Below are 12062 nucleotides of genomic sequence, written 5' to 3'. Positions count from 1 at the left end.
TTTAAATACCGAACTAGATAGGAATATAAAACAGCAACATTTAAATAGCGTGGCGGATACTGAAGAGAATAAACACGTTAGAGAGTAATCAGTGTGCCAAGGTGGACGTGTACTCGACAGCTGGACAGGTAGACAGACAGGTAGGCGTAAAAAGGTAACGAGAGAGAAATTAAAACGTCCAGTAAGAAGTCGAGGAAATGCTGACGACAATAAGCATGTTGGAAAGTGTGTCAGTAGACTAAGCCAAGCAAACAGGTGGAGAGGTGAGGTAGACTTGGATCGCCAGGTGGACAGGTGGACAGACAGAGAAGGTGGACAGGTTGACAAGCCGGAGCACAGAACTTTCCTGAGCTACTTACTGCCTTCATGTTGTCGAATTGTCTCGTATAGCTGGCACTCCGCCGCGTTGTTATATACTGCGACACCTCCCTCACCCCCTCACCCATCCGGACACACCTCTCCCCTCTACAACCCGCTTCCTCTGGCCCTGAATGACACGCTCCCCCTCTCCCATCCTCCCGTGGACCTCTGGCTCTACAGCACTCCCCCTCCCTCTTTCTTCCTCCAATTGACCTCCAGTAACCACTCCTCCCTTATCCCATATACACAGCAGAATCACCCTAACCCCCCTCACCCAGTTCACCCCCCTCACCCAATTCAGCCCCCTCACCCTACTTCTTCAACCCGACCACACCCAAGAACGTGTTACTTCCCCACTCACCGCCGTGTCGTAAGAGATGACTAAAGGGATCCAAGTCTTTATTTCTTAACGTTTCGGCCTCTCATTGCGACTACTTTCCAAGGCCACAGAGAAGATTTGACCGAGTTTTCATGGGCGATTTTCCCTTTCAAGATACAGAAGTCGTGGAAAATTATTAACATGATCACAAAACAGTCCAATCCAGGAACTTCCACGAGAGGCGTTCAGAACTATCACTGGGATCGCTAAGCAGTCCATGGATAACCCAGCAACATCTAAGGGAGGCTTTTCAAACAGAGAAAGTGACGTGCCGGAACAGTGCTTAAGAATACGAGCTTTCAACCCCCCCCCCCATAATACTGGCTGGCCGGATAACTCTTCACTGGGACACCATTTACTCACAGGCTATAGATAGATGGCAATAGATGGCTGTCAGAAGGTGGGATGCACGCACGACCTTGAGGGCAGCTCGAGCTTGAAGGAAAAAGAGAAAAGCTTGAGGAAGAAATACCGGCTCAGATCATCATGTATCTGCGCCACCCTTGTTGAAACGTTGTTATTATTATTATTACTATTATTATTATTATTATTACTACTTCTTCTTTTTCATTTTCTTCTTCTTCTTCTTTTTCTTCTTCTTCTTCTTCTTCTTTCTATTTCTTCTTCATCTTCTTCTTCCTCTTCTTTTTCTTCTTCTTCTTATTATTACTATTATTATTTTTATTATCATTATCATTATTGTGATTTTAATTGTACTTTCTTTTATATGTGTTCAGTTGTTATAAAATAAAAAAGCGAAGGTGGAATATAACTGAAAACCAAACAGCTCGTCTTCTTCCGTGATACATTGTTTCTCCTCGCTCAATTCTCCCCCCCCCCCCCCCCCCACCCCACCCACACCCACACCCACCCACACACCCACACACACCTTTTCCCTTCGGTACCTCACTCAGCCTCCTTCCTAAGTCCGTTCTTGAGTCATAGTTTTCAATTCACTTTTCCTCCCTTTTCGTCTGTTTCTGTTGCTTTCTTCTTCTTTTAGTGTCCTGTTCTTTTTACCATCATTCTTTCCCATCTCCTATTTAATTCCTATCTCTTTTTCTCCCCTTCCACCTGTAGCAAAAATCATCGATTCGACACATTTCCATTTACTGAAATACTTTTTGGTGCACCTTACTTTCTAGGGGGCTTCGTGGTGCAGTGGTTAGCACACTCGGCTCACAACCGGGAGAGCCTGGGTTCGATTCCCGGGCGGAGTGGAAAAACTTGGGCGGCTTTTCCGATACACTACGCTCCTGTCCACCCAGCAGTGAATGGGTACGTACCAGGTATTAATCGGGGCTGTGTCCCGTCTCCTGTGATCTGTTCCCTTCTCCTATAATTCCTTCCCCTTCTGTCTCTCTCCGGCATATGACCACAGATGTTGCGCCGACTAAACGAAACTTTCCTTTCCAACCTTACTTTCTTTTTGTGACAAGGAGGCAGCCAAGGGCAAGACACAGTAGCCTAAAAGTCCTGAATGCGCTGCCCTTAGTGAAGATTACAGAGGATCAATTTTGTTAGAAGAGGCGCCTCGATACTAACATGAAATAATTCAAGTTATGGGAAGGAGGAAATACAGAGAAAGGAAGACTTTTACAGAGATACCAGTGAAAGCGATGAAATAACAGCTACTGATTACCCTTACCAGTGAACCCTACACTATGGACCGGAAACTTGCCCCAGCCCTGTCTTAAGCCGCGAATTTTGGAAAATCAACCGCTTTGGTGCAAATCGCCATAACTCCCTTATTTCTGGGGCTACAGAAATGTTTTTGGTATCAATCGACTGCAAAATGAAAGGGCTATATTTTTTAATAAGCGACCGGGCTCAAAAACCGACTCGAAAAGGTAAAAAATAGAATAAACTCGCAAAAAACGACTATGAAAAAAAAATATTTTTGAGTTCCCAACCTTGAAACCCACTCATTTTTTTTTAATTTCAAAAAACGTATTTAACAAATATTTTAGCCCTACCAATGTGCTTTCCAATATGATGCATAACATTTCCCTACTCCCAGTAGTTTCGTCGCTAGAGCTCGAAACGTAAACCCTTTTGAGAGCGATTTTGACGAACTCCAGACACTTTGCCGTTTTTGTCTAGTGTGGCATTGCTATTGCCTCTAGAAGGCTGTAATTTGGTATTAAAATCAAGCAAATTAAATGTATTATTCATAAATGGGAAGAAATAGGGTTGAATATACTAAATAAAAAAAAAATAACATGTATAATAAGGCGCTTAATATAGGTTGATTTATATAGTGAAATGATTATATAAAAATAGTAACTTTTTATATAGATATCTTAAACTGATTCTAATACAAGATAGTCCGCATATTTGAGTGTTCATATATGAATTTTTATGCAGATATATCAGTTTTTGTGGCGTCAGGAAGGTTTTTCGTCGCGGCGCGTGAAATGAGTCAGATTCGGCGAATTTTCGTCGCGACTTCTGGTCGAGCTCGAGCAAAAACTACTGAAGCTAGGAAGGCGTTCTTGGTGGCAAATGAAAGCTCTATTAATGCAGATTAATAATCAGAGAAAAATTGGAAAGCACTAAATAAACGAAAAAAAGTTGTAAGCAAAAAACTAGGACGTGTCCAAATCGCGGCAAAAGGGCTGAAAAACAGGCTATATTGTGACGGCTCGACGACAAACTTGGAATCGAGCTATCAAAAAATCCTTCGAACTGGTCAAACTACATTGCCAAGAGGGGCTACTTGCCAAATTACAGCCTTCTAGAGGCAATAGCAATGCCACACTAGACAACAACGGCAAAGTTTACGTTTCGAGCTCTAGCGACGAAACTACTGGGAGTAGGGAAATGTTATGCATCATATTGGAAAGCACATTGGTAGCACTAAAGTATTTGTTCAATAAGCTTTTTTTTAAATTCCCCCCAAAATGAGTGGATTTCAAGGTTGGGAACTCAAAAATAGGTTTTTTCAGAGCCGTTTATTGCGAATTTATTCGATTTTTTAACCCTTTGGAGTCGGTTTTGGAGCCCAGTCGCTTTTTACAAACTATAGCCCTTTCATTTTGCCGTCGATTGATACCAAAAACATTTCTGTAGCCCCAGAAATAAGGGAGTTATGGCGATTCGCACCAAAGCGGTTAATTTTCCAAAATTCGCGGCTTAATGACAAGGGCGCCGCAAAATCAAAAGAGTCCGCCGTCCATTACTTGAGATGTCACTGCTCTTACGTTAGGAAATGAACAAGGATATATATGGACAGCCTTGGGTAGAAAGCGGTTTGAAGCGAGGCCATGGGAGGAGTGGAGGCATGCAATCAGCAAGCACAGTGGTGCATTCAGCATGAAGATAGCGGCAAAGGAGAGCAAGGGAAGGAAGTGCGATGCGGAATTTAGGAAGCAGAGGACAGCCAGCAGGATGAGGGAGCTGCCGAGACGGAACGCCTTCGACTATGTACTTCGTCCAACAGCGCTATGTAGAACACCCACGTGGCCGCCGACCGACGTTCGTGTACATGATCGGCCGGCCCACCACCGAACCGAACCCCGCACTTACCGAAATTGTTCGGTACATACCTGCATACACCAGGCCGGGCCAAAAAAGTTCGTTAAAGCCGAAATTCGTTATGTCGATGTCCGTAAAAGCGAAGGTTTACTGTATTATCATTATCATTATTATTATGATTAATAATATTATTGCTGTTATTATTATTATTATTATTATTATTATTATTATTATTATTATTATTATTATTATTTTTATTATTAATGTTATCATTATTATTATTATTTTTATTATTATTTTTATTATTATTATTATTATTATTATTATTATTATTATTATTATTATTATTATTATTATTATTATTATTCGTCGTTGTAGAAGTACTTTAAGTAGTAGTAGTAGTAGTAGTAGTAGTAGTAGTAGTAGTAGTAGTAGTTGTTGTTGTATATATATATATATATATATATATATATATATATATATATATATATATATATATATATATATATATATATATATATATATATATATATATATATATATATATATATATATATATATATTGTGTGTGTGTGTGTGTGTGTGTGTGTGTGTGTGTGTACATATGCACACGTGCACAGACACTTTGATGCATGACAAAGAGATCCGGTGCTGGCCGGACAAATGTTTGTAAAAAAATCACTGTCAAGGCGTTATATTGTGGGGTTTTTTTTAATGTTTTTTGCATTATTTTGCTTTATTATTATATTATCTGTGACGATATAGTCGCTCGCATTACCAGTCATACTGCATGACTATGAGACACGGACTCTGAGCAAGACCCAAGGAGTCGAAGTGGCGCCTTTGGCAATAAGTGTCCACAAAATCATGGCGTACAGGATTTTGTGTCACATCGTCGAATTCTCCGTGAGACTGCATCGAAGCCACTTACCCGCAGAATCTGTGAATTCCAGAAGTCGACCCTGATCACCGGGCTGTTTGTGTAAGAGACAAACCTTTGTGGATGAGACCAAGGCAGCGCCCACAAACCTCGTGGAATGAGCAAGTCCATGGATCGATACTGGTAAAACACATAAGAGCTATTTATAACCGGGGAGAAGGGGGGGGGGGGGCTCCTTTGAGTCTTGGTTGAGAAATCCCAGGGGATGGCGTCGTAGGGTGGGTGAAGTAACGCGCCCCTCATCCTATGCTAACAGTAATGACAATAACAATAACGCAAACTGAAGTGAGACAGCCAGTGCTCAAACCTCCTTTGCGGCGTCTCCCGCGGGCTCGGCCACAGGAAGCTGAGGGCGTGTAAGGAAGTGCTAGCGGGCGGCATCGCATAGGCGGCTCGAGCACTGGCTTGTTCATATCATCAATAATAACGTGACAATACTAATAATGGGCAGGCGAGTGGTGGGGGACGCGGCCAGAGAAGCGAGGAGTTCATTTCTGAATATTTCGTTTGCAAGGATCTTTGATGAAAGTATAGTCGGTTCTACGAGAGCTGGCGGAGATTTTCCTTCAGGGGTGGACTCGCGGACATGGCGTCATTGCTTGAGTGACGGTCTGTGCGCCGCTCATTGGCTGTTGTTTACTAGATCTAAGCTGCGGCAATTTCATTCGTCATGACATAGCCTACTATCTTTCGCGTTCTGTTATCTCTTAAAATAAACACTATTTGTATATAAATGTAGCTATTCTAATAATCGCTCTTCCTTATGGATATTTATTAGTTTATTACCCACATATTTTAGGAATAATGAGAGGACGATGAAAGAAAAGAGAAGGTTCTTGCCCTAGACCAATGTTTCCGTTATGACTCCGTAGCATCACTACACATTATGACCAAGCCAGGCCTAAAAATATACCAAGAAATCTTACAATAAATAAGTTAATTAGACTGTAGCCTAGCACTTTATAGTAGTAAAGAGGAGTAAAGAATGCCCAGCTTCAACAGTCGCTGGACATTGTCCGTTTACGCGCAGTTCTGACTTAGTTTTGTTATGAATGTCGTTTGTTTAATTTATAATAGTTTGAAAGGCACATACTTATCAATAAAGATATTATTGCATTAGTTTTCATCGGTGCAATCTGTTACCTTACAACTCACAAAAGGTTTTGGTAGGAATACAAAGTCAATATTATGCGCATCAGAACGGAATACAAAGTCAATATTATGCGCATCAGAACGGAATACAAAGTCAATATTATGCGCATCAGAACGGAATACAAAGTCAATATTATGCGCATCAGAACGGAATACAAAGTCAATATTATGCGCATCAGAACGGAATACAAAGTCAATATTATGCGCATCAGAACGGAATACAAAGTCAATATTATGCGCATCAGAACGGAATACAAAGTCAATATTATGCGCATCAGAACGGAATACAAAGTTAATATTATGCGCATCAGAACGGAATACAAAGTCAATATTATGCGCATCAGAACGGAATACAAAGTTAATATTATGCGCATCAGAACGGAATACAAAGTTAATATTATGCGCATCAGAACGGAATACAAAGTTAATATTATGCGCATCAGAACGGAATACAAAGTTAATATTATGCGCATCAGAACGGAATACAAAGTTAATATTATGCGCATCAGAACGGAATACAAAGTTAATATTATGCGCATCAGAACGGAATACAAAGTCAATATTATGCGCATCAGAACGGAATACAAAGTTAATATTATGCGCATCAGAACGGAATACAAAGTTAATATTATGCGCATCAGAACGGAATACAAAGTCAATATTATGCGCATCAGAACGGAATACAAAGTTAATATTATGCGCATCAGAACGGAATACAAAGTTAATATTATGCGCATCAGAACGGAATACAAAGTCAATATTATGCGCATCAGAACGGAATACAAAGTTAATATTATGCGCATCAGAACGGAATACAAAGTTAATATTATGCGCATCAGAACGGAATACAAAGTTAATATTATGCGCATCAGAACGGAATACAAAGTTAATATTATGCGCATCAGAACGGAATACAAAGTTAATATTATGCGCATCAGAACGGAATACAAAGTCAATATTATGCGCATCAGAACGGAATACAAAGTCAATTTTATGCGCATCAGAACCGAATACAAAGTTAATTTTATGCGCATCAGAACGGAATACGAAGTTAATATTATGCGCATCAGAACGGAATACAAAGTCAATATTATGCGCATCAGAACGGAATACGAAGTTAATATTATGCGCATCAGAACGGAATACAAAGTTAATATTATGCGCATCAGAACGGAATACAAAGTCAATATTATGCGCATCAGAACGGAATACAAAGTTAATATTATGCGCATCAGAACGGAATACAAAGTCAATATTATGCGCATCAGAACGGAATACAAAGTTAATATTATGCGCATCAGAACGGAATACAAAGTCAATATTATGCGCATCAGAACGGAATACAAAGTTAATATTATGCGCATCAGAACGGAATACAAAGTTAATATTATGCGCATCAGAACGGAATACAAAGTCAATTTTATGCGCATCAGAACGGAATACAAAGTCAATATTATGCGCATCAGAACGGAATACAAAGTCAATATTATGCGCATCAGAACGGAATACAAAGTCAATTTTATGCGCATCAGAACGAGTTAAAAAATAGGCCAATAAGCACGCAGCACGACTACCCAAGCAATGATACCAAGTCCGCGAGTCCAACCCTGAAGGAAAATCTCCGCCAGTTCTCGTGGACCCGACTTATAATTAGGAATACGTTAACTATTCTCCTCGCTGTTCGTGATTCCCACCACTCACACACTTGTCCCGTTGTCTACAGTACACAATGATGATGTCTTTATTATTATTATTATTATTATTATTATTATTATTATTATTATTATTATTATTATTATTATTATTATTATTATTATTATATCATCATCATCTTCATCATCATTATTTCCATCATTATTGTTTTTGTCGATAATAACGGTACTACAATTGACTTAAATAAATGTTACTGCACATAGATTATTAAAACAGCAACTTATTCCAACGACCAGTACAAGGACACACAAACACAGACAACTCACTGTTTTGGAAATTTTATTGAAGAAAATATTAGAAACAAGACTCGTAGAAAAAACAAGAAACACTGGGGAGGTTGTTGTTTGGGAGTGCTGGTGTGGGGGGGAGGGCGAGGGGGGGGGGAATCAAATAATGGTTCTCTTCTTTTCTCATAGCTCTCTCTTTTTTTCTCTCTTGCTAAACGTCTTTTCGTCAGCTGAACCCCTTCGCTCCACACACACAGCAAGCAGGTGGGGGCTTCGTCTGTGGGGGAAGACATGGGACTATAGTCATGTTATGGGGGGGGGGGGGGGGGGTATGTGTGTGGGCGGGGGGTATAGTTGGGTCAATGTATGGGTTGTTTTTTTTATGTGGTGTGTAAGGCTGTTTGTGCATGTATGTGTGGGAGGGAGCAGGTCAATGAGCGTGTTTGTGTTTGAGGAGCTTAAGGGACGGATATCGTACTTTTGAGTGAAAAATCAACCAATATATAAAATGGATTTACACTAGCACTGAGGAATCAAGTGTACTTTTGGATACTGGAGTGTAGTAAAATTGCCTTCAAATACCGTAACTTTGACTGCCTAAAACTTCAATAAATTATATAATTTGACAATTAAAAAAAAATCAGTGAACAGATTAATCCCTTAAGGGAGAATCGACATTTTTCGACCGAGTACCCAAATTTCCCCCTTAGCCTGGCAGCAGCGACGGGCCAAATTTGTGGCTTTACCGTGTAGCAGCGACGGGCCAAATTTTTGCCATGATATAAACCCCAAAAAACAGATGATGCATAAACTGATCACAAATGCGTTGATATATTATGAAATGGTTTGTGTGAGTGATGTTTTTTTCTCATTTTTCTCGCTTAGAGGGAAGGGCCTTTAAGAAACATGATCCCCGCAGCTACCAGGTTAAGGCTGATAATGTAATACTTGTAAATAAATGCCTTTCATGAATTTTTTTCTAACACTCATTCGTCCGTCTTTCAAAAAACAAGTACTGTGTAATGGCATATATAATACAATACGATTTAAATTTTGTTATTACTTAATTAACAGATTATATCAAATCAAACCGTTGTCTTGGTGAATACAGTCATACTCGTAATGCACATGATAAAGTGACCTCACACACACACACACACACACACACACACACACACACACACACACACACACACCTTGCCTCGTCCTTAGCGTCCGTAGCCACCATGGCCGCCATATCCACCACCATAGCCGCCACCATAACCGCCACGTCCACCGCCATAGCCGCCACCATAACCGCCACCATAACCACCACGTCCACCGCCAAAGCCGCCACCATAGCCGCCACTATAACCGCCACCATAACCGCCACCATAACCACCACGTCCACCTCCGTAGCCGCCACCAAAGCCGCCACGTCCACCGCCATAGCCGCCGTAGCCGCCGCCATAACCGCCACGTCCACCGCCATATCCGCCGTAGCCGCCACCGTAGCCGCCACCATAGCCGCCACCGTAGCCGCCGTAGCCGGGCTGTGGCTCAGGCTCAGGGCTGGCCAGGGCGAGGGCCGCCAGGAGGAGCACGCTCAGGACTGCAAACACCTGCAACACAGCAACACAGTGCTGAGGCTTGGCAGTAATAAAGCTCGTCAAGCTCTACAACACAACACATCGGCTGTCAGCGCTCAGCGTCTCCTTGCCTCACAAACTGTTCCTTCCATACTCTCTTACGTATTTAAACATTTTTTATATACCTATTTTTACTTTTTTTTTTACAGCAAAGGAGACGGTTCAAGGGCGTAAAGAAAAATATAAGAAATAAGCCCCCTACTTACTGCTCCTGAATAGAGGTCAAAGGAGTGTCCAAAAAGAGAGGTCGATTTCGGGAGGAGAGGTGTCCTGATACTTTCTTTTAACCTTCTGCTTACTCTTCCTACTAAAGATTTTAGTTACTTTTTACCTAGTACCTTTTGCTTACTCTTCTTACTAAAATGTTCAAAGAAATAAATGATACCATATGCAGCTAGACCGATCGAGTCGTTTCTCTCTTCGTTAATTTGTCACTTCTTTCGTTCATTTGTAATCAAACAACTCACAATTGTACGTATTAATAGGAAGAGCATATATATAGACAGAAACGGACCGATTGACCAATAAATCAATAAAGAGGCATGAGGACAGACAGACAGTTGGTCACCCGTCGATGAGGAAGCAGACACAGACAGAAGGCGGAGGAGGCGTAGAGAATGTACAAGTAAACAGACAGGTAGAAAGGCAGGTAAGAAGACAGACAAATATACCGGTGAAAGATGCGTAATCAGACAAATAGACAGACAGACAGGCAGAGGAGGAGGTAGATGTACAAGTGGACAGGTAGGAAGACAGACAGGTAAAGAACACACATACCCGGGTAGACAGACCGACAACCAGGTGCAGTAATGAAAAAGATAGACAGAGCGAGAACCGAGCGAGGTAATGGAACTAGGCGAACAGGGAAAGACAGCCAGGTGAAGCGATGCAACAGATAATCAGAGCAGGTGACAGGTGAGGCAATTAAGAGACATCGTGAGAACCAGTTGAAGAAATTGAGGAGGTAAACAAAGCGAGAACCAGGTAAAGAAATCAATTAATTAGTCAGAGGGAGATAACCAGGGAAAGACAGCCAGGTGAAGAATGCAACAGATAATTAGAGCATGTGACAGGTGAAGCAACTAAGAGAGATCGTGAGAACCAGTAGAAGGAATTGAGGAGGTAAACAAAGCGAGAACCAGGTAAAGAAATCAATCAATTAGTCAGAGGGAGATAACCAGGGAAAGACAGCCAGGTGAAGAATGCAGCAGATGATTAGACCAAGTGACAGGTGAGGCAATTAAGAGACACCGTGAGAACCAGTTGGTGGAATTGAGGAGGTAAACAAAGCGAGAACCAGGTAAACAAATCAAGCAGGTAGTCAGAGGGAGATAACCAGGTAAACCCATCAAGGTACACAGCGATAAACAGGTGAAATTATTAAGCTAGAAAGAGCTAAAATTTGGTGAGTTAACTACGCAGGTAAATAGAACGAGACAAGTGAAATAGTTAGACCGAGAACCAGGTAAAGAAATCAAGCAGGTAGTCAGAGGGAGATAGCCAGGTAAACCCATCAAGGTACACAGCGATAGACAGGTGAAGTTATTAAGCTAGAAAGAGCGAAAATTTGGTGAGATAATTCCGCAGGTAAATAGAACGAGACAAGTGAAATAATTAGACCGAGAACCAGGTAAAGAAATCAAGCAGGTCGTCAGAGGGAGATAACCAGGTAAAAACAGCCAGGTACACAGCGATAAACAGGTGAAGTTATTAAGCTAGAAAGAGCGAAAATTTGGTGAGATAATTCCGCAGGTAAATAGAACGAGACAAGTGAAGTAATTAGACCGAGAGTTGAAGTAGTGAACCAGGTAGACATTGAGAAAACCAGGTAAAGTTATTAAACAGGTATTGGGGTGACTTAGTTCCTGAACCACTTACTGCCTTCATGTTGTCGGGTTGACTTGTGGCATTGACTCTCCGCGACGTCTTTTTATAATGCGACACCAACCGGTCAACCCCCCCCCCCTAACCCCCCACATGACCCCCCCCCCTCACCCCCACACAGACACACTCCCGGAACCTTTTGAAAATGACCCCCACCTTCCCTTCCCCCTTCCCCCAGCACCCCCGGACTCTGCCACACCCCCTCTTACAATGGACTCACCCTCCTCCTCACCCCCCCCCCCCACAAGGCTCTCTGACCCCCCACCACACCTCAATACGTGACACCCCAACCCCCCAGCCGG

General features: G+C 41.7%; 2 protein-coding genes across 2 annotated transcripts in view; both read right to left on the bottom strand.

The window, feature by feature from the left end:
- The window catches only part of LOC126986689 (uncharacterized), a 2554-nt gene extending 2156 nt beyond the window's left edge, over nucleotides 1–398 (bottom strand). The window contains exon 1 of the mRNA XM_050843046.1: nucleotides 360–398. Coding sequence (XP_050699003.1) covers nucleotides 360–368 — 9 coding nt within the window. The 5' untranslated portion in view covers nucleotides 369–398. The remainder of the gene's footprint in view (nucleotides 1–359) is intronic.
- A 7885-nt stretch (nucleotides 399–8283) lies between these two features.
- LOC126986685 (TATA-binding protein-associated factor 2N-like) lies at nucleotides 8284–11778 on the bottom strand. The gene is made up of 3 exons (XM_050843039.1): nucleotides 11755–11778; nucleotides 9445–9849; nucleotides 8284–8525 (listed from the first exon to the last, which is right to left on the bottom strand). Exons 1-2 carry the CDS (start codon nucleotides 11761–11763, stop codon nucleotides 9457–9459), a joined length of 402 nt encoding a protein of 133 aa, XP_050698996.1. The 5' UTR covers nucleotides 11764–11778; the 3' UTR covers nucleotides 8284–8525; nucleotides 9445–9456.
- Between the last annotated feature and the right edge of the window lie 284 nt (nucleotides 11779–12062).

The sequence above is a fragment of the Eriocheir sinensis genome, chromosome 62 (genome assembly GCF_024679095.1).
Source record: "Eriocheir sinensis breed Jianghai 21 chromosome 62, ASM2467909v1, whole genome shotgun sequence".
Classification (NCBI taxonomy): domain Eukaryota; kingdom Metazoa; phylum Arthropoda; class Malacostraca; order Decapoda; family Varunidae; genus Eriocheir; species Eriocheir sinensis.
This window is presented reverse-complemented; position numbering and strand designations above follow the sequence as displayed.